Source organism: Alligator mississippiensis, chromosome 11 (assembly GCF_030867095.1).
Source record: "Alligator mississippiensis isolate rAllMis1 chromosome 11, rAllMis1, whole genome shotgun sequence".
In the NCBI taxonomy this organism is placed as follows: domain Eukaryota; kingdom Metazoa; phylum Chordata; order Crocodylia; family Alligatoridae; genus Alligator; species Alligator mississippiensis.
The window spans coordinates 45,234,635-45,253,917 of NC_081834.1; the positions used below are offsets into that span (position 1 = coordinate 45,234,635).

Consider the following 19,283-nt stretch of genomic DNA (forward strand, 5'->3'; position numbering starts at 1 on the left):
AGGATGGGATACTAGATGGACAAAGTAAGTGAGGGTTTCCTTTAGCTCCGGCCCTGGTTCCCAGCAGCATCCGGACTTCTCATTGTTGGCAGACTCCAAAGCAAGATAAACCTAAAGAAGTCTGTGTTCCATCAGACCTAATGGTCCATCTGCTCTGAAATCCTGTCTCTGACAGTGGCAAATGCCAGGTGGTTCATGGGTGTAGGTGGTTCATGCTCATTTCCTACTGTAATGCCTTTTAAATAGCCACTAATAAACAGCAGGGGGAAAGGTACTTCTACACTGCCATCAAGTGTATGACTGCAGCTTGTGTAGTTAGATCTGAGCTAACTTGGGTACCAGTAGCAGTGTAACCACAACAGCTCAGAGCTCAGCTGCCCTGTGCTGGGGGTACCTTTCTTGTATGTGGTTTGTAGGGCTGGTGGGCTTTTCACCTGACTAGATTCTCTCTCTTGCAGTCTGCATCTGAATGAAGGTCTGAAGGATGAGGAAGTGAAGAAATGCCACAGAGAAGTGGTGAGTTAGTTTGGGGAAAGCAGGGGAGGAATGATTGCTATATTTGAACTCTCCACTGCCCACAGTGGCCTGCGACATGCAGATTGGAGGTTACTACCTCACTGCCATTGGGGTCATTGAGGATCTCTGCCTTAATGCTGAGCAAATGCATCCGTGTCTGACGGACCAAAAACTTCTGGGATTTGATTACTAGACAGCATCTCCCAATGTGCCTAAGTCATACAAGTAGCAGTGTCTGAGTCCAGTCCTCCTAGCTCCTCTGCAGATCTACCCAGAACAGTTTGGGTATTAACTCTTTGTGTTTCCTGTCAGTCAGTACCAATTTAAGTGCCATTTTTCCTTTTGGTTAACAAAGTCAAGTGATGATAAAATGGCACTAAACCAGACATAAGGGATCTTGGCTCAAAGGGCAGTAAGAACAGGCATGCAGAAGAAAATATATCTCACACTTTGCTCTGAGAGGATAATATTCTACTTGGTTAAGAGTCCAGCCAGTCCAGACACCCCTTGGCTTCCACTTCTGATCAGAAAACGTGTCTGACGGTGCCTGCAGCACAGTGCACATATGAACTCAGAGCTGCTCTTTCTGAGGCAGCCCTGTTGATTCACCATAGCCTTGTCTCTCTCTTCCCCACCTCGCAGCACAATAGGGTTAAATATGAAGATGCTTGTCCGTACCTTTCCCTGGTAAACTGAATGACCGAATTGCTGAATGTACTTATCTCAGTTACAGTCAGGAAACTTTGCTTTTAAAAACTTGCTTATTGGGTCTGAAGTGTCAGCGGAGAGAAAATGTACATGGCCAAGGCTGAGATGCTGCACAGTACAGGAGGAATACCAGCTGAAACCATATTGCAATACAGCACACCAAATAAACCAGCTGGTGCTAGGCAGCCTGATAACCTGTGAAGCTGAGAGCAGGAACTCTGTTTGTAAGGTCTCTGTGAGCAAACAATGCTCTCAGCCCTGCAGTTCACCCTTTCTGTGGGTCACGGAGGAGGAGAGAGGGAATAAGGGAAGGGAGGTGGTAGGGGAAGGGGCAAAGCTGTTGCTAATTAATTGCCTGTATCTCTGTCAGGGTTCAGGCCTCTGTAGTAGGGTGTGGTAGGAAACTCAAGGAGTTTGTGTTTATGTGAGACATGAGCTCTCTGCAGGATCACTGATACCCTCTGTGCACAAAAAGGGTAAAACCCCTTAAATGGGACTTCTGTCAAGAGGTTGTGTTCAGGTGAGGTCCCAGACAGAGGTGTTCCAGCCAGTCAGGCCAACAACAGAGCATCCCAGTCCCAGATGGAGGAAACTTGGAGTGAATGTTACAGCTTAATGAGATCATTATCTTGCTGTTCATGGCTTGTCAAAATTGTCATAGCTGGAGACATTCCCAGGGCATGTGGCAGAAGGAGCCTTGTGACACCTTGTCTCTCAGGGTTCCTGGAGGCTGAGCCTGGAGCCATCATGGTATAATCAGTAGGAGCGACATGTGCTCCAGGTGTTTAACAAGCTCAGGCATCTTGGAAAAGAGTAAACGATAACTAGCACAGCTGCTGCAATGCAGATGGTACTGGTGTAACTATGTCCTGAGGTAGTGTTACAACAAGGCAATGGGGCTCTCCTCACTGACCCAACAGGGCTCTCCTCACTGTCCCAACACTTAGAAAGCACTCTGTCCAAATTTGCAGATGACATAAAACCATGGGGTGAAGTAAACACACTGATGGGAAGAAACCGAATCCAGGCAGACCTGGACAGTTTAGAGAAGTGGGCAGAGAACAATAGGAGATATATATATATAGATGGCTATACCCTGTATAGGAGGGATCGTGTAGAGAAAAGGGGCGGGGGTGTAGCTCTCTATGTTAAGGAAAGCTACACATCCCTGCAAGCCGATATTGGCGACCAGGGTGGACGGCTGGAGACCCTCTGGGTTAAAATCCGTGGGGAACACGGCACAGGGGACACAATGGTGGGAGTCTACTACAGACCTCCCACCCAAAGTCCTGAGCTTGACCAGGAGTTTGCCTGGGAACTGGCTGAGGCTGCATGCTCCAGGACCATGGTTGTCATGGGTGACTTCAATTACCTGGACATCTCGTGGGAGGATTGCTTGGCAAAATCTGAGCGGTCGCAAAGCTTCCTCTCGTGCGTGGATGACCTCTACCTGACTCAAGAAGTCTATGGGCCAACAAGAGGCAAAGATGCTGACTTCGTGAAGGAACATCTGGAGAAGCTGGATACCTTCAAGTCGGCCGGCCCTGACAATCTTCACCGCAGGGTACTCAAGGAGCTGGCGAGCATCATAGCCCAGTCTCTGGCACGGATCTTTGAAAACTCTTGGTGCTCTGGTGCAGTGCCCGAAGACTGGAAGAAGGCCAATGTGGTGCCTATCTTCAAGAAAGGGAGGAAAGTGGATCCAGCTAACTGTAGGCCCATTAGCCTGACTTCTATCCCGGGGAAGATCTTAGAAAAGTTTATTAAAGAGGCCATCCTTAATGGACTGGCTGACGCCAACATCTTAAGGGATAGCCAGCACGGGTTTGTTGCGGGTAGGTCTTGCTTGACCAATCTCATTTCCTTCTACGACCAGGTGACCTATCACCTGGACAAGGGAGAAGAGATTGATGTCATATATCTTGACTTCAAAAAAGGCTTCGATCTGGTGTCCCATGATCACCTCTTGGAGAAACTGGCCAATTGTCACCTTGGATCCTCCATGATCCACTGGCTGGAAAATTGGCTCCGGGGTCGGACCCAGAGGGTAGTAATTGATGGAAGTCACTCATCATGGTGTCCTGTGACCAGTGGGGTCCCCCAAGGCTCTGTCCCTGGACCCATACTGTTCAACATCTTCATTAATGATGTGGACACTGGAGTCAGAAGCAGACTGGCCAAGTTCACTGATGACACCAAACTTTGGGGCAAAGCATCCACACCAGAAGACAGGCGGGTGATCCAGGCTGACCTGGACAGGCTCAGCAAGTGGGCGGATGAGAATCTGATGGTGTTCAACGCCGATAAATGCAAGGTTCTCCACCTTGGGAAGAAAAACCCGCAGCATCCTTATAGGCTCGGCAGTGCTATGTTGGCTAGCACTATGGAAGAAAGAGACTTGGGGGTCATCATTGACCACAAGATGAACACGAGCCTGCAGTGCGATGCTGCGGCTACTAAAGCGACCAAAACGCTGGCTTGCATCCATAGATGCTTCTCAAGCAAATCCTGGGACATCATTCTCCCCTTGTACTCGGCCTTAGCGAGGCCGCAGCTGGAGTACTGCGTCCAGTTTTTGGGCTCCACAATTCAGAAAGGATGTGGAGAAGCTTGAGAGAGTCTAGAGAAGAGCCACGCGCATGATCAGAGGTCAGGGAAGCAGACCCTACGATGACAGGCTGAGAGCCCTGGGGCTCTTTAGCCTGGAAAAGCGCAGGCTCAGGGGCGATCTGATGGCCACCTATAAGTTTATCAGGGATGACCACCAGTATCTGGGGGAATGTTTGTTCACCAGAGCGCCCCCAAGGGATGACGACTAGGTCGAATGGTCATAAACTACTACAAGACCGTTTCAGGCTGGACATAAGGAAGAATTTCTTTACTGTCCGAGCCCCCAAGGTCTGGAACAGCCTGCCACCGGAGGTGGTTCAAGCACCTACATTGAACACCTTCAAGAGCAAACTCGATGCTTATCTTGCTGGGATCCTATGACCCCAGCTGACTTCCTGCCCTTTGGGCAGGGGGCTGGACTCGATGATCTTCCGAGGTCCCTTCCAACCCTAATGTCTATGAAATCTATGAAGGATGCAGTTCAACAAGGACAAGTGCAAGGTGCTGCACCTAGGGGAGAGGGATTCGCCAGCACATCTATAGGCTGGGGGATGACCTTTTCAGCAACACAGCAGCCAAAAGATATCTCCGAGTCATTGTTTGCTCCAAGATGAATATGAGTTGTCAATGTAATGAAGTCATTTGCAGAGCTAACTGCACTTTGTCATGCATTAGTAGGTGCATCACGAACAGGTCCAGAGAGGTGATACTTCCCCATTGCACTGGTCAGGCTGCAGCTGGAGTACTGCGTCCAATTCTGGAGGGGCCACTCAGATGGTTAGAGGCCTGCAAGGAAGGCCCTAGGAAGAAAGGCTGAGGGACCTGGACCTTTTCAGCCTCCACAAGAGAAGGCTGAGGCGGGGATCTTGTGGCAGTATACAAATTCACCAGGGAGGGGGCAGCAGGGAATAGGAGACGCTCTGTTTACCAGGACACCCCTTAGAATAACCAGGAACAACGGCCACAGGCTGACAGAGAGTAGGTTTAGGTTGGACATCAGAAATAACTTCTTCACAGTTAGGGTTGCCAGAATCTGGAACGGGCTTCCAAGGGAAGTGGTGCTCTCCCCTACCTTGGGGATCTTCAAGAAGAGACTGGACAAGCACCTGGCTGGGGTCACATGACCTCAGCACTCTTTCCTTGTCATGGGCAGGGGCTTGGGCTCGATGATCCATTGAGGTCCCTTCCAACCTTAGCATCTATGAATCTCTGAACAGCACCGTTGCTCTCTGTGTGCTGGCCAATTCTTGCAGCCAGCTGTCCTCAACAGTGGGGCATTGGCAGTGCCCTTATCTCGTTTGCTTCTAACCATGGCGTGTGATAGGGTGCTGTGGACATTTCTGGTTTCGTGTGTTGTCGGGGTCCAAACTAGTGATTTGGGGGAATCTTTTGCTAAATGGTTGTGGATGCAGGAGGCTGTACTCAGTGTCCCAGGAGGTCCCTGTTGGGCTTCTATCAGGCCTGTCTTCCCCATGTGGAAAGCAGAGGAGTTTATGCACATATATGGTCTAATATGTATTTAAAGCTAGATATGACATGATCTCATGGATGTATAAAGACACACACATATAATGTGTGTGTGTGTGTGTATATATGTATATGTATATATAAACATGCATGTGTACATTGTGTGTATATGTGTATATATATACAATCAGCTTAACATTGTATAGAAGTAAACCATGCACTACAATACAGCTGATACTTGTTTTAATCACAGCAGACTCTAACACTACTAAATAATACAAGACTGGTGAGGTCCTCATAGCTATCCTACAGCTCAGCCCATGCACTAGAGTTTGAGCTCCTCTGTTGCTTGACAAACTGCACGTTGACTGAGCAAAGAGCATGTGACAAATTTCCTGGAATGGTCCCATTTAATTTTTCCCTTTCTGCTTAATCTTGTGGAACATAGTCATCAGACATTTATTGAAGCTTCATAGCCTTTGACAGAGGTTGCTTCTGCAATTCATGCTCCATATTCTTTAGCCAAAAGTTTGCTGAACAGAAGGTGCGAGTGAGAATCTATTGCTCTTTTTAGAGGATTAGTCAAATAGTTGCTTGTTCATTTTGATTTTAAAAAAACAACCCACCCCTCACAAGCCCCTGGATTTCCTAGAGCTCAGGAGATCTTTGACGGAGCTTTACCACGCACCCCACCACTTGCTTGTTCTCCACTTACAGGCTGAGATTTTACACAGTTGCCCTGTGACACTTGTGTGCCCTGTTTGGTGTATTGATTTAGGTTTACAGTGCTAGTCTGTTCTGCATAATAGCATAGTGTTCTGCACCTGATCTCCTTGAGACCAGGTGCAGTGAGGTCCATGATCTGGGCACGGTGCCTTCATGCGTGTAGGCAGATGGTGCGCTGACAGTGCCCCGTGGAGGTCTGGATGGGTGAAGGACAGGTGATAAATTAGATGCATCTGCCTCTCTTCCCAGGACTGTATTGCAGTGACTCTGACTGACTACTTTTGGATACAGAGGGTACGTGTAGAGAGAAGCTTTATTTAGAACAGCGTTGTCCAGCTAGTGGTCCTTGAGCTGTGTGCAGCCCACAAATGGTTAACAAGTAGCTTGTGGAGCCCAGCGGTCAGCTTCCTTGCCACACTGCACAGGAGGGCCCATGGTCCACATGGTGGGGAGAGCCATGCGCTGGGAGCTGCACATGGGTACCCCACGCAGCCTTCTGTTGTGTCAGAGACCGAGAGGCCTGGTTTAGAAGGTCGTGCGTGTGTGTGCACGGTGTCCCAGTAGGGAGCTTGAAGGACATTCCAGCGTAGTTGTGAGTCACTGCTGTCCTGTGATCCAGTGGGTCATGGTTTTTCTGGTTCGCTTCTGTCAAGACTAGTGAACACCAAGAGCAGGTTGAATAAACAGTGCAGGGTGATGAAAATGAGGAAGAAACCTACAGCAGAGGACCCTGCTTCTATGAGACGTGAGGCTTTGCTCATCCTCTTGGCATGAGCAACCATGAGCTGGTTGAAGTCCAGTAGTGTTGCCTCAGCTGACCCCAAGGGCTGGCTTTGACTCATGATCTCGACCGGTCATATGGAGGCTGACTGAGGAGCCAGCTTCCCCGATGTCTCTCCTTGCCCTGAGCCCCTTTTGAACAGATTGGCTTTGCAGTTCCTTTTCCTGAAATAAATGTAACCCTTCTATGGCCTCGGTCAGGATTTTCTTGAGGGACAAATGGCTGAATTGTAATGCTGAATTGGCTTTCATACTCCAGTACCGCAGTGTGATTGGTTGAGCATGGACATGTTCCTGCCTCTGCCCTTTCCTTATATAAGAACACCGGTTTTCCTGCTCCTTTCAGGAGTAATGGGACAATCCCAGGCAGCTACCTTTGCAGGGGCCGAGACAGCTCTGCTCCTGTGTGCATCTGAATTATAGCCAGGTCTGGGCCTGCAAATATGGTATAGTCAGGTCAGTTGCTTAGAGGCATGGTTGTATTTTAACAAAATATTTGGAATATTACTGAGAAGTGGCTGGGAGTGTTACAGGCACCAGGCAGAGAGCCATGCTGTTAGAGTCTTTTACACAAGCTGGACATGGGCAGGAAAAGAATGAGATGGAAGCGAGATCCTGGAGTTTCTCAAGGCATGGTCATTCCCCCTCCTTTCAGTGGAGCTGTGCTTCCCTTTGCTTTACACCTCGGTTCAGGTGGGGTAGGGGCTGGTGCTTTACACCTGGGGCAGGGGGCTGGACTCTGAGCTTCTGAGGTCCCTTCCAGCCCTAATGTCTATGAACTCTCTCGAGGCAGCTGTTCTGTCGGCCTAGCACTCCATCTCCTGCCTGATAAGTTGTGGTGGTCCCATCATGCCCAGATCTCAGCATTACTGAAGCCAGCGAGTTTGGCTGGAGGCCAAGGCCCCTTGCAGGGACCTTGACAGTGATTGTGACTTGTCCTCCCAGTGATAGAGGACGAAGGGCAGGCATTTCTGTGGTTCTCTGTTCCCTTGGCTGCCTGTGGGACCACGAACTGGAATGTAGCATTGTCCCAGCTATGAAAGCAAGAGGGGCAGGCATGGGTTGCTAATAAACAGCTTGCTTGCTTTCTGCTTAGGAGCTGCTGTTGTGCAGTGGCCTATCTGGTTCACAGGGGCTCATGTGAGGTTTGTCATGGTTATTTTTACCGTGGCTGCACGTAGGGAGCCTAGTCCTAGGTCAGAGCCCCAGTATAGCAGATGCCAGATAGACACCATACCAAGGGGCAGTTCCCAATTCTGTCACGTGGGCTATAATGTCTTCCGAGTGTTGCCAATGGAAAGCCGGCTCTGCATTTCCTGTCTGAGCCCATTAGCTGGAGGGAGTAATTGACTTGACTGATGGCGATTGAGATGTAGAGAAGATTAGCTGTCTGAGACTCAGGCCAGGCAAAACTAACTTGATGCTCACAGGATGTCATGGGGAATCCTAAGCTAAAGGGTCAGTTGGACAGTCCTGTAGCAAATCTGGTGCAGAGCAGTGAGTTGCATCTATATATTTCGCTCTTAAACATGGAACTGTTTAAACACTAGCAAGGTGCAGATGGCACTGGCTGTCAGGCCCACAGGACTGTGTGGTGCCTTTTCCACCTGAGAACACCCATGCTGCTGCTGAATGCTGTTTTCATTGTCACACTCTATTTTTGGTGTCTCTTAAAAACATAAGTATTGCTCAAATGATCTGCCTTGATGAAGGGTGCAAGGCAAGTTTGTCACTGTGTTTGTGAAGAAGAGATTTGTTCCCCAAGGGGAAGTAAATGCGATGGGCCAAAAAATCTTGGCTCTGGGGAAAATTGACTTGAAACTCAAATGTTCATCCAGAAATGACCTGAACAAAGGAGCCTAAAGACAATGAGTAGTCTAGGTGTACAGCATTGTCTTCCATTAGCTGAGACTAGAACTACTCAGCTGTGCCACTTTGCTAAGAGAGTTTCCAAACAACTCAAGGGTCAGGGCCCTGTGTTTTGGCAGTGGAAGGATGTGGGCTCTATCCCCGCTGCGTCCAAATTCTGAGAGTTTAAGATGCCTGGCACCATGGCAGCCGTATGTGTCCAGGTGCTTCTTGCAACACTGAAGTTTAAGTTATTAGCGTGGCTAAAGCTGCCCTTGGAGACCTGTCTGGGGCACCATGCTTCAGGATTCAGAAGAGAGCAGCAGGAATGATTGGAGGTCTGACCTGTATAAGAAAAATCTGGGAGACCTAGGATTATTTAGTAGGGGGTGTTGATACCTCTTAAACTACTCAAATGGTTATTATAAAGAGGGTAGAGCTGAATTGTCCCATCCTCATTGAGCTCTGAGAAGAGGCGGCTGTGAGCTTAAATTGTAAGTAGAGAGATTTAGGCTGGAGATTAGGAAGAACTTTTTAATGAGGAAGGTGGTTAAGCACAGGGAACAGATCCCCTAGGGAGACTGTGGAATCTCCATCACTGGAAGTTTTTAAATGCGGATTTGGCAAACATTTGCCTGGGATAGTTTAGACAAAGATGATCTTGCCTTGAGCAGGAAACTGGAGTAGATGACCTGTGAAAGTCTCTCCCAGTTAGGCTTAACTATGATTCTGCCCAGCCTCTAGCCAAGAAGTAAATGTTGGTGGGGAGGGGTATTGTGACATTTAACCCCACCTAAATGCATATTTTGTACTTTTACGTAAAATGAATGTACTAGGGGAGAAATGGTCTCTGGGGTAGATCTAAGAGAGGGAGATGGGAAAGGGAACATTTGATCTTGGACTTGATGTCTGTGTCAACAAGGTCACCAGATAGTTCCTCAACCACTTGACTGTGTCTGTTTAATTTCTAGACCTCAAGTAAATACAACTTGCAGTACCACAAGCTGTTCAAGGACATTCCCACAGAGGAGAGTGTCCTGAAAGGTAAGCACTGGAGGCAGTCTCAAGGGAGCAATAAGACCCCCACCATGCCCTGGAGAGGACAGGCTCTGAAGAGCAGCCTGCCTCACTGTCCCACTGTCCGCCAGTGTGTGATTGAGGTCAGAGACTGGGAAGGCAACAGATGGCAGAACCTCATTAGGCCCCTTTGCAGGACAAATGAGTTCATTGATCCTGGAGACCAGAGCCTTCAAGTCTTTGCAGGGTCCTGGGTCCCTAGAAGTTTGATCATTGTAGCCTGAGCTCTGCTGGTAGCTTGTGTAGCTTATACTCTGGTTACCAGGGTTTGCTGGGGACAGCCAGTGCTTTCCAGCATCGGTTTGAGGTGCGGTGGGATGAGCCTCTGCCATTTTTGAGTATCAGACACCCCCATGGTGAAGTGAAGGAGAGAATGCCTTTTCTCCTTGCCACAGACCTGTAGCCAGCAGCCCCTCCTATCAGGTGACTGACAATTTGGGGGAGTCCCCAGACATGATACCAGCCAGCAGTGGTTCAGGGTCCTTCAGTTTTTATTGTGGCATTGGTTTTATGGTCCACAGTGTAGTAGCTCCTATTGCCATACTGCCTTTATGTGTTACAGTCTGCTCCTGTGCGCTTCAGAGAGACATCCTCATTCAGGGACGGCTCTACATCTCCCCCAACTGGCTCTGCTTCTATGCAAACCTCTTTGGGAAGGACATCAAGGTAATGCTGTGCTGATGTTCTCTGCCTGCCTTTCTTTGGTAGGGACCTGAAATCTGAACACAAAGCCCAAGCACAGATGCCAGCATCTGGCAGCAACACCCCTTCCCTAGCCCATGCTTCCACTGACCTGTCCCCAATGGTGTCTCATCTCATTCTGTCATTGCAGCCTGCTTACATCAGCAACACTGACTCCCAAAGAGAACTTGTTCCTCTTGGGATACAAATGCCTGCACCTTCCTTCCTTGCAGTCCCCATTTAGCTGCAGCAGATGGGACTCCTAGCTCTGGGCAAAGGGCTGTTTTTGCCAGACTTTCTTTCCAACAGACTGAAATCATCTCTCAAGAGTGTCAAATAAGGGTGTAGAAAGTAAGATTGCACGTGTGTGTGTGTACGTGTACGCGTGTATAGAAGGGAGACATTTCTTCCATCTCTCGTCTCTATCCAATAACCCGGAGAACTTTCTTATTGGAAACAAATCCTGGTTTTGTTTAAAATTCCACATCCCAAAACATTTTAGAATCTAAGCCTGGTTCTGCAGCAAGATCAAAGGATTCTAGCAGATTTGAATTTCTCTCAACTCCTCCTGCTTGAAGTATAATTTGACATTTTGAGTTAATGTTGCATCTGATAAAGAACTTTTTTAGAACCCATTTCCTTTAACACTGTGCTAAATAGCTGAATTATTTATATCGGCAGCCATTCCTATGTAAACAAAAAGCTGATTAAAAGTAATGTTAGTTAGTTTTCAAAGTTCAGCATGTTTTGATGGAGTTATTCGGCTATAAATCACATCCTGATTTATTTTTAACCGTGGCCTTGATTCCAGGGACTTGTGGGTTTGTCTTTTGTTCTTTTTTTTTTTTTTAATTTCTTCCCCTTGACTGATCTCTATAGAGAGCTGCTCTGTTTGTATTGGCTGATGGATCCTTTTTTCCATTAGCTGTATTGAAAATGTAGATGCAGGAAATGTTTCAGAGGCCAAGATTGTAACAGAGTTCTGTGACGCTTACGGACAAGCAGTCCAAGTAAAATTTGCCTCCAGGCAACAATCAATATTTGGGCAACTAGTGTAGACAGTAGACAGCAGATAATGTTAAATTGCTGCATTTGTAAAGAAATTGTGTGCATGGACATGCAAACACGCATGTGCATACACACGTACACATTGAAAGGCCACCAAGCCAGGCACTCAGAAGTTATTAGGTACCAGAATTAGGGTTGTCCGTGCAATCATAATTTAGCCGTTTTACATCAGATAGATTAGAACAGACTTTGTGGATATAAATGATCACATAATGCCTTCCTATCGGCCTGCTGCCTCAAGCCAGTGCACAAGATGGATGGCGCTCCACTTACAAGCAGCTGTTCATATTTTGTTTGATTCTTACCAGTCAGTAGGTGGCCTTATGGCTTATTTAATGTACAAAGTTCAAACATTGCTTTGAATGAAGGATCTGCCCACATAAGATTTCTACGGTGCTTCCAGCTCTGCTTACAACACGTGTGTACTGTTCTGTGTTGCAGGTGGTTATCCCAGTGGTGTCGGTGCAGCTGATAAAAAAGCACAAGACAGCCCGGTTGCTGCCCAATGGCCTGGCTATCACCACCAATGCCAGCAGAAAGGTAATATCTTTGGGTCTTCTCTTTATGTCCTGTTAGCTGTTTTAGTGCCAGGGCACCAAAATAAACACCACAGCTCTAAGAGCCTTTGCTTCGGTTTGGATCCTCTGAATTTCACAGTGTGTTTCTGGTTAGATCTGAACAACCTGGCAAACTTCCACTGAGTTCCAGCTGAACCCTGGAAGCCGGCTCCTGAGGGAGTGAGGGACTGGTGGGAATGTCTGCCTTGTTTGTCCAAATGTCAATTTGAGCAGGCAGAGCTTCCAGCGAAGGTGGACTGAGTTCTGTGTTCACATGGACTCTGGCTTATAGGAATGTTGCCTGGTGCTGCATGCTGATGTACACTTGGCTGATTGCAATGTCTCTCCTGCAAAGAGTGCCAGGGAATATGGACTGATCAGAACCTTGGTATCATGCTTCTAGTCCTGTGCTGGGCTTTTGGGTTACTTTTTACCTGGAGGGAAAAGCATCAGTTCCCCAGTTCCTAGTGTGGCTTCTAACCAGGTAATGAAGGCTGAATCCCGTGAAACAAAAAAGTGTCTCATGCCAGGGGTTGTCAACCAGGGGTACGCATACCCCAAGGGGTACTTAGAAAGGTTGTAGGGGGTATGGGCGGGGACAGCACAGGCTGGGGCACAACAGTGGCATCTCCCCTGATGTGTTTGCCTCTTGCCCAGGGGAGGGACACACCGGCTGCTGCCAGCCCAACACAGCACACCATGGCACCTCCCCACCCACCACCCCAGCTCACTTTCCTGATTTGGCTGCTACCCCCTTACAGCAGGGCTGTGAGGGTCTGAATAGTGGGGGGAGTGTATTTTTGTGCCCACCCCCAGTGGCACATGATTGGCTAGGTGCGAGGCCTGTCAGCAGCCTGGGGAAAGTGGTGTGGCGTGTGGCCAAGCAGGGCAGCAGCAGTGGTGGTGGGGGTGGCCACTGTGTGAGCCCCTCCCCCTGCATTCATGGCCCCTCCCCCCCATGCTGCTACTACACGCACCCCCAGGAGGGCGTGTGGGGGAGGTGCATACCCCTGAATCAACATGCGGGGCAGGGCGGGGCAGGGCAGGGCAGGGCAGGCTGTGTGCCGCTGTGGGCCAGGTAGCGTGGGGCTGTTCCCAGGGGGGTGTTGGGCCTGGCTGTGCTAAGAGGGGGTTGGGGGGGAGGCTACAGCCCCTCCCATAGTTGCGCTCCCAGTACTACCACTGCCCGTCCCAAATGCAGCCTGGCCCAGCCCCTACGGGGAAGAGCCTGGCGTAGCCCTGGCTCCAGCCTGCAGCTGCAGCCTGCCCTGCCTTCTGCTCATATCCTGGGGGGCACATGCCCCCATGCTGTCCTGGGAGTATACATAGCTGAGGGAGCCACCCCACTCCCCTGTCCCTGCACAGCTCAGTCTCACACCTCACTCCAGCTGTGAAACGCCTGCCTCAGCCCCTCCCTCACCTCATCACTCTCTCCCTCACTTTCTTTGTGACTGGGCTTGGGGGAAGGGGGCAGATCGAGACCCCCACAGTGCAGGATGGAGTGGGGCAGGGGTGAATGATTCGCCCCTGCCCTACTCCCTCCTGCACTGTGGGGATTGTCCCATGTCTCGGCCTGGCCGGGACTCCATTCACCATGAATAGAGCCCTGGCTGGGCCAAGTCGTGGGACAACTGGAGCCCAGCGGCTCGTCCAGGGGGGCAGAGGTGGGCTCCCACTGCTGTGTGCACCATGGGGGAGCCAAGGGCAAGGCACATGAGTGTGCCTCCCCCCGCCTTTAGCTCTCCTGTGCCACACCCCTGGACAAGCTGCCAGACTCCACTTGTCCCACCACCCAGCCTGGCCTCGGCCCCACTTCCCAGCCCCTGCTTCTGCCTGTGCTCCGCTCCTTCCCTCATCACAGGAGCCTTGATCTGCCCTCCCCTCCCCCTGCCCCTTCTCCCAAAGACTTACCTGCTGTGGGGGGGGTGTGCACACGCTCAGACTCCCCCAAATAATTTTTTCTTCCTCTGCCAATGTAGTGTCTGCTCCTGGTCCAACCCCACTCCCTCCTGCACCACGGGGGCTTTGATCTGCCCCTCCCACCCTTAAAAACAAGAAAAGAATATAAAGGGTACACGATCTGAAACTTCGAGACTGAAGGGATACACTTGTTAAGAAAGGTTGAAAACCCCTGTCCTATGTTATTGCAGCCCAGGTGGCGTGAGCTGAAGGTAATGGCTGAGAGTTTCTAATGCAGAACTTGGTATTCAAGCCCTTCTAGCAGTGAATTGTTTTACACTATGACACTCGATTGGCTTGGATAGGGCTGATCCTGCCTCAAGCAGGAGGATGGACTAAATGACTGCTGGAGGTCCCTTTCAGCCCTACTTCTCTATGATTCTGCTTTTATTTTAAGTCAACAATGACATCAAGAGATGTGTGTCCCTCCAGCACCCTCGGCCTACTTCTCCTAACATGGAAGCCCAATTATATAATGCTTCTGTTAAATCCAGGCACTGTTATACCACATGCTCTTTTTCTGAATGCCGTACTGCCTAGTGCCAGCAGAAGCTCTTATCCAGGATATGAGGTTCCACAGATGGAGCATAATTAGGGGCTAAGCCATTAAAAATCTGGACCAGATTTTAATGGAAAGGAACTTTTAGAAAATAAAATCCCATTTAATTATTGGATTGCCAAGAAAATCTTTTGGGGAGGAATTAGTAACAGAGGACACGTCTTCTGCAGGCAAGATTTTTTTTTTTTTAGTAGGGGCTTCAGTTTCACCTTGGCAAAACTGAAGCTGGGAGGAGCTTTTGGAGGCTGCCAGTCTCTTGTATGTGCTGTGCCGCCTGACACTGGAATGTGAGAGTAGAGCTAAGTAGCAGAGAAAACAGGCCCTGGTTGGGAAATTCTGCTTGGCTCTGACCTTTTTGACTGTGGGAGAATAAACACTTCCTTCTGGGCCCTCTGGAGGTCAAATATGATATTCTTACTGCCAGGGCAGGGTGGCACCATAGAGACCTGGTTCACAGAGGTGGAAGCTTTTGTTGGGGACAGTCAGATACATCTGATAAAGTAGGCTGTCGCCTATGAAAGCTCATGTGTCTGAGCCAGTTAGTCTCTAAGGTGCCACCCTGCCCTACCTTCTGCCTGACTTCAGACTAACCTGGCTAACCACCTCGCTCATTTGTGTTCCTCTTCAGTGTCTCCTTCTGTATTTCCTTTGAGGCTACTGGAAGGCTAGGAAGGCATGGAAACAATCCCAGTCCCTTAATCTCATCAAGGCTAAGAAGCTTGAACTGTCACTTTTTTTTTTTTTTAAACTTAATTTGCCAAAGGGCTTCACACTTGCATGGGCTTGGGCTGTGGTTTGGATTCCGCCATAGTCACCCAGCAGGTATTTCCCCTCTGATGCAAAGCTTTCCCTCCATCCAGATTCTCTTCCCAATTCAGTTTGTGCTCAAGCAGACTCTGCCAGAACCCTGCACTCTGAAAGGGCTCTTATAAATGTCTGAGTGGACCTTTCTCCAGGCTGCTTGCACTAAAGATCAAGGATTCAGACGACGTGCAGTACACTCGAGGGGTTAGTTTGAGGGCCTGCTGTCTTTGTCTGTGCCCTCTGTCATGCTGTAGGAAGCAGTGAGGCAGGTGGCGCTTTGCCCACGGATGAGTCAGTGCTGAGCTAGTGGCCTTCCCAGTGCTAGAACATTGTGACACTTGAGGCCTCTGCCTTCTGGTAAAAGTTCACGTCTGACTCTGAGTAATTAATAATCTTGATTTGTCCCCAGCCTCCCGGCTGCAGCTCCAGGACTTACCATCCCAAAGTCCTCCAGAGCCACAGTGGAAACGGTCATTTTTTTTCACGTCCTGTCCCATATTGCTGAGTAGCGATGCTGAGAAGCCAATGTTCCAGCCCAGAAGCAGCTGCAGTTTAGTCCTGATAAAAAGCTGACTCTGCAAGACCTAGTAGAGCAGGTTTCTCAGTGAAATGGGGGTCTCTCCTCTAAGCAGGCTCTTGTTATATTTAAATATCCTTTCTTTTAAAGTCAGGTTTTCCCCAAAGTACCCAGCATTGGGCAGACAGCTTCCCTGAAGCCAGTGATAGACTACCATGGACATCAATGGGAGCTGAGCTAGGTAAATCCTTGAGACTCCCACCCTACATGCCCTCCTGGGAAAGGCATTTACAGGGCTCCTGGCCGTGTGCGTGTGCGTGTGTGTGCATGCGCACATAAAATTATGATGCGAGTAAGCATGTGTGTATCTCCTGGTTACAAAATGAGCTGTTCTCTTGCTGAGTCTGCAGCTCCTGTGCATCCTAATGGAGTGCTTAACCTAGTTTGGAGCTTTTGAAATGTGAACACTGTTGAGCCAGCAGCCAGCAAGGCCACATGCTTTTGGTTTGAACTCTGAGCATCCAGGCAAAGAAAGGATCCAGCCCCTTGAGCAGCCCATGTGCATCAGAGCCAGTGTGGTGGGCTGGTGGCCATGCAGTTTCACCACTCTCTCTTTGTTTCTTTTCAGTACATCTTTGTGTCCCTGATCTCCCGAGACAGCGTGTATGACGTGCTGAAGAGAGTCTGCACCCACCTGCAGGTACCCTTGCACCTTATCGCAAACCCAATAGCTGGCATATTAAAGGGGAGAGCAAGGTCCAATGAACAATTATGGTGCTGATGCTGGGGTGGATGTATTTTGGTGTCCCATGCGCAGACCTTTTGTGATGCGTCTCCTTATGGTTAGAGCTTTTTCCCCTGGAGGGCAGAAGGTACTCTGCATCTGTTCTCAGGGCAAGAGAACAGGCCTTATGATGAGAGGCTGAGAGCCATGGGACTCTTCAGCCTGGAAAAGCGCAGGCTCAGGAGTGACCTAGTGGCTGCCTATAAGTATAAAAGGGGTATACATCAGGATCTGGGGGAATTCCTGTTCACCAGAGCACCTCAAGGGTGACAAGGTCAAATGGTCACAAACTCCTCCAAGACTGTTTTAGACTGGACTTAAGGAAAACCTTCTTTACTGTCTGAGCCCCCAAGACCTGGAATAGATTCCCTCCAGACATGGTGCAAGCACCTACTCTGGATGTACAGACTGCCTTCCCTTGGCACATGCCCTTGTACCAGGCTGGTAATGTGCTATCTGAACACAACAGGGAGGTACAGAACCGTGCCCTAGACATGAACGTGGGTGTCTCTGGGGTCCTCACTGTCCCATCAAAGTGCTGCCTCCGTACTGGCTGCCATTGGGCCTGGTGTGGTATGGTTGGGGCTATCAGCAGCCAGGACTTCCCCTGCACTTTGCAAGCCTCTGGGTAGAATCTTCTACTGGCTCAGCTACCTGCCTCAGTACTCCCAATTCAGGTAGCTCTGTTATAGGGAAGGCTGCTGCTTCAGTTCTCCTATTTGCAATAAAGCAGCAGAGGCCACTGGGGGCAAATCCACTGACTAGACTCTTTCACCATTAAAGGAAGCTGATGGCTAAGTGGTTCTTCCCCTTCACACAAGACCAAAGCCTCCCTTGCCTTGTCTGTGTTGATTTAATGGGTGGCAGATACTTATACCTCCTTCTGGGAGAGCTCATGGAACATTTCCTTTCCAGCAGCTGCTGAAGTGACTGTCAGGGAACAGGGAGTGGCTGAGGTCTGAGCACAAGGCTGGGATGTCCTGAGATAGTTGCAGTTTGGTAGTAATAGATACATTTGCTTTATTGCAGCAGACATCTGTTAGCTCTATGGCAGGAGAGTACAGGCAGTCTGAGCTGCTCCTACTCTTCAGCTGCCCTGGGCAGATGCTCTAGGGATTTGAGGGCCCCTCAAGCCTCTGGGGCACCTGCCTTCTTTTCCTGTTTACAGAAGGGCACCCTGGGGAATATGAGGGTGCCTCCATAAGTAAGGAAGTCAAGGGTGCCTGCTCAGACAGACCCATTCCCCACAATCATAAGGGCAGGTCTGGCTGAGCAGGGAAAGTGGGGAGATCACATGGTGCCTTGTCTCTCAAGAGCAGGACAAAGGGCAACGTGTGTTGTGCCCAATGAAGCAGATCAGCTGTATCATGACGCATCACAGCACAACTGATCCATTTCTTTGACGATGTCTGTTTCTAGCCTTTGAACCAGATCTTGCTGTACTTAAGCCTGACACCTAAGCCTGATCCTGTCCTACCCTGGAAATCCATCAATGCACTTATTATTGTAACATTGTCACCTCAGCTTCAAGCACAGAAAAACAGTGAGGAAGAGATGATCCACTCACCTTTTTATATCAAGAGCCTTTCAGACCCTCCAGCTTGGGGGGAGAAAGGATTGTGCTTGGGCCTCTTAAGCACCAAATAGTTGAAGTAGGATCTGGCCATCTCTGCACTTGAACCACAAGGCCAGGTCACCTTTCCCATGTTTAACCCTGTCTGGCTTGACAAGCTTGGGCAAGTTACTTTGCTTCTGTGCAAACCAGGTATAATTCTGCTTCGCTGCCTCCCTGGGGGGTTGTAATAATTCATTAGTCAATGTTCATAAAGTGCTTTCAAGATGAAAGGCTCCATATACTTTGTAACAGGAAATATAGGCAGCCAGAAAACCTGCTTCCTATCAGTGTGTGTGTGAGATATTGAAAGGTTATACATTAAATATAGTGACGCAGGAATGATGAGCAGGAACTAAGTACATATCCCAAATTGCATGACCCAAACATTTCAATGCTGCATTTTAAAAAGCATTCACTGGACCTTCTCCCCTTTAAAACACATTTGCTTCTACTTTTTGGCTTTTAAAATATTTTTTACATTTGTCATAGAGAGGCAGGAGTGCAAATCCCGTCCAGAGAATGTAATGGCTGTCCTGTTAGCTGCATTTCACTCCTTTGCTTCAAGTAACTGCTCATCATTTGGTTCATAACTAGACACGAATATGGTTCTTGACAAATGATGGGCCAGCATGTGGAAAAAATTCACTCCCAAAGCACTTGGCTGTTAATGGATTCATATTATAAAACACATGTTGTAATGTTGGGAGCAATCCTGTTTTAACTATCTGTGCCAGCAGAATTGGGCCAATTATGATTAATTATTGTGTAGCAGACTGAGTTTTGACTTGGTTGCATGCAGTAAGCTAGGTTAGCAGTTTCTAGGTCACTGATTAAACCAGGCTGAATCCAGTGAAGTCTCTGTTTTAATGGAGTGCATGTGCATTATTTATAACCTCACCAGAGTCCTATTAGTTTGCTGGTATTTGCTTGACTTAACTGTCTTCAGGGCTTTTAAACTTTTGGAGTAAAAATCCTGGTACAAACATGATCTTAGAAGAAATTACAGG

General features: G+C 48.9%; 1 protein-coding gene across 5 annotated transcripts in view; it reads left to right on the plus strand.

Annotated features, from left to right (window-relative positions):
- The window catches only part of GRAMD2A (GRAM domain containing 2A), a 63,084-nt gene that overhangs the window by 22,741 nt on the left and 21,060 nt on the right, over positions 1-19,283 (plus strand). For all 5 annotated transcript variants that reach the window (XM_014604486.3, XM_019499369.2, XM_059714934.1 and 2 more), the window contains 5 exons: positions 459-516; positions 9,627-9,699; positions 10,295-10,398; positions 11,923-12,021; positions 16,506-16,577. In XM_014604486.3, coding sequence (XP_014459972.1) covers positions 459-516; positions 9,627-9,699; positions 10,295-10,398; positions 11,923-12,021; positions 16,506-16,577 — 406 coding nt within the window. The remainder of the gene's footprint in view (positions 1-458; positions 517-9,626; positions 9,700-10,294; positions 10,399-11,922; positions 12,022-16,505; positions 16,578-19,283) is intronic.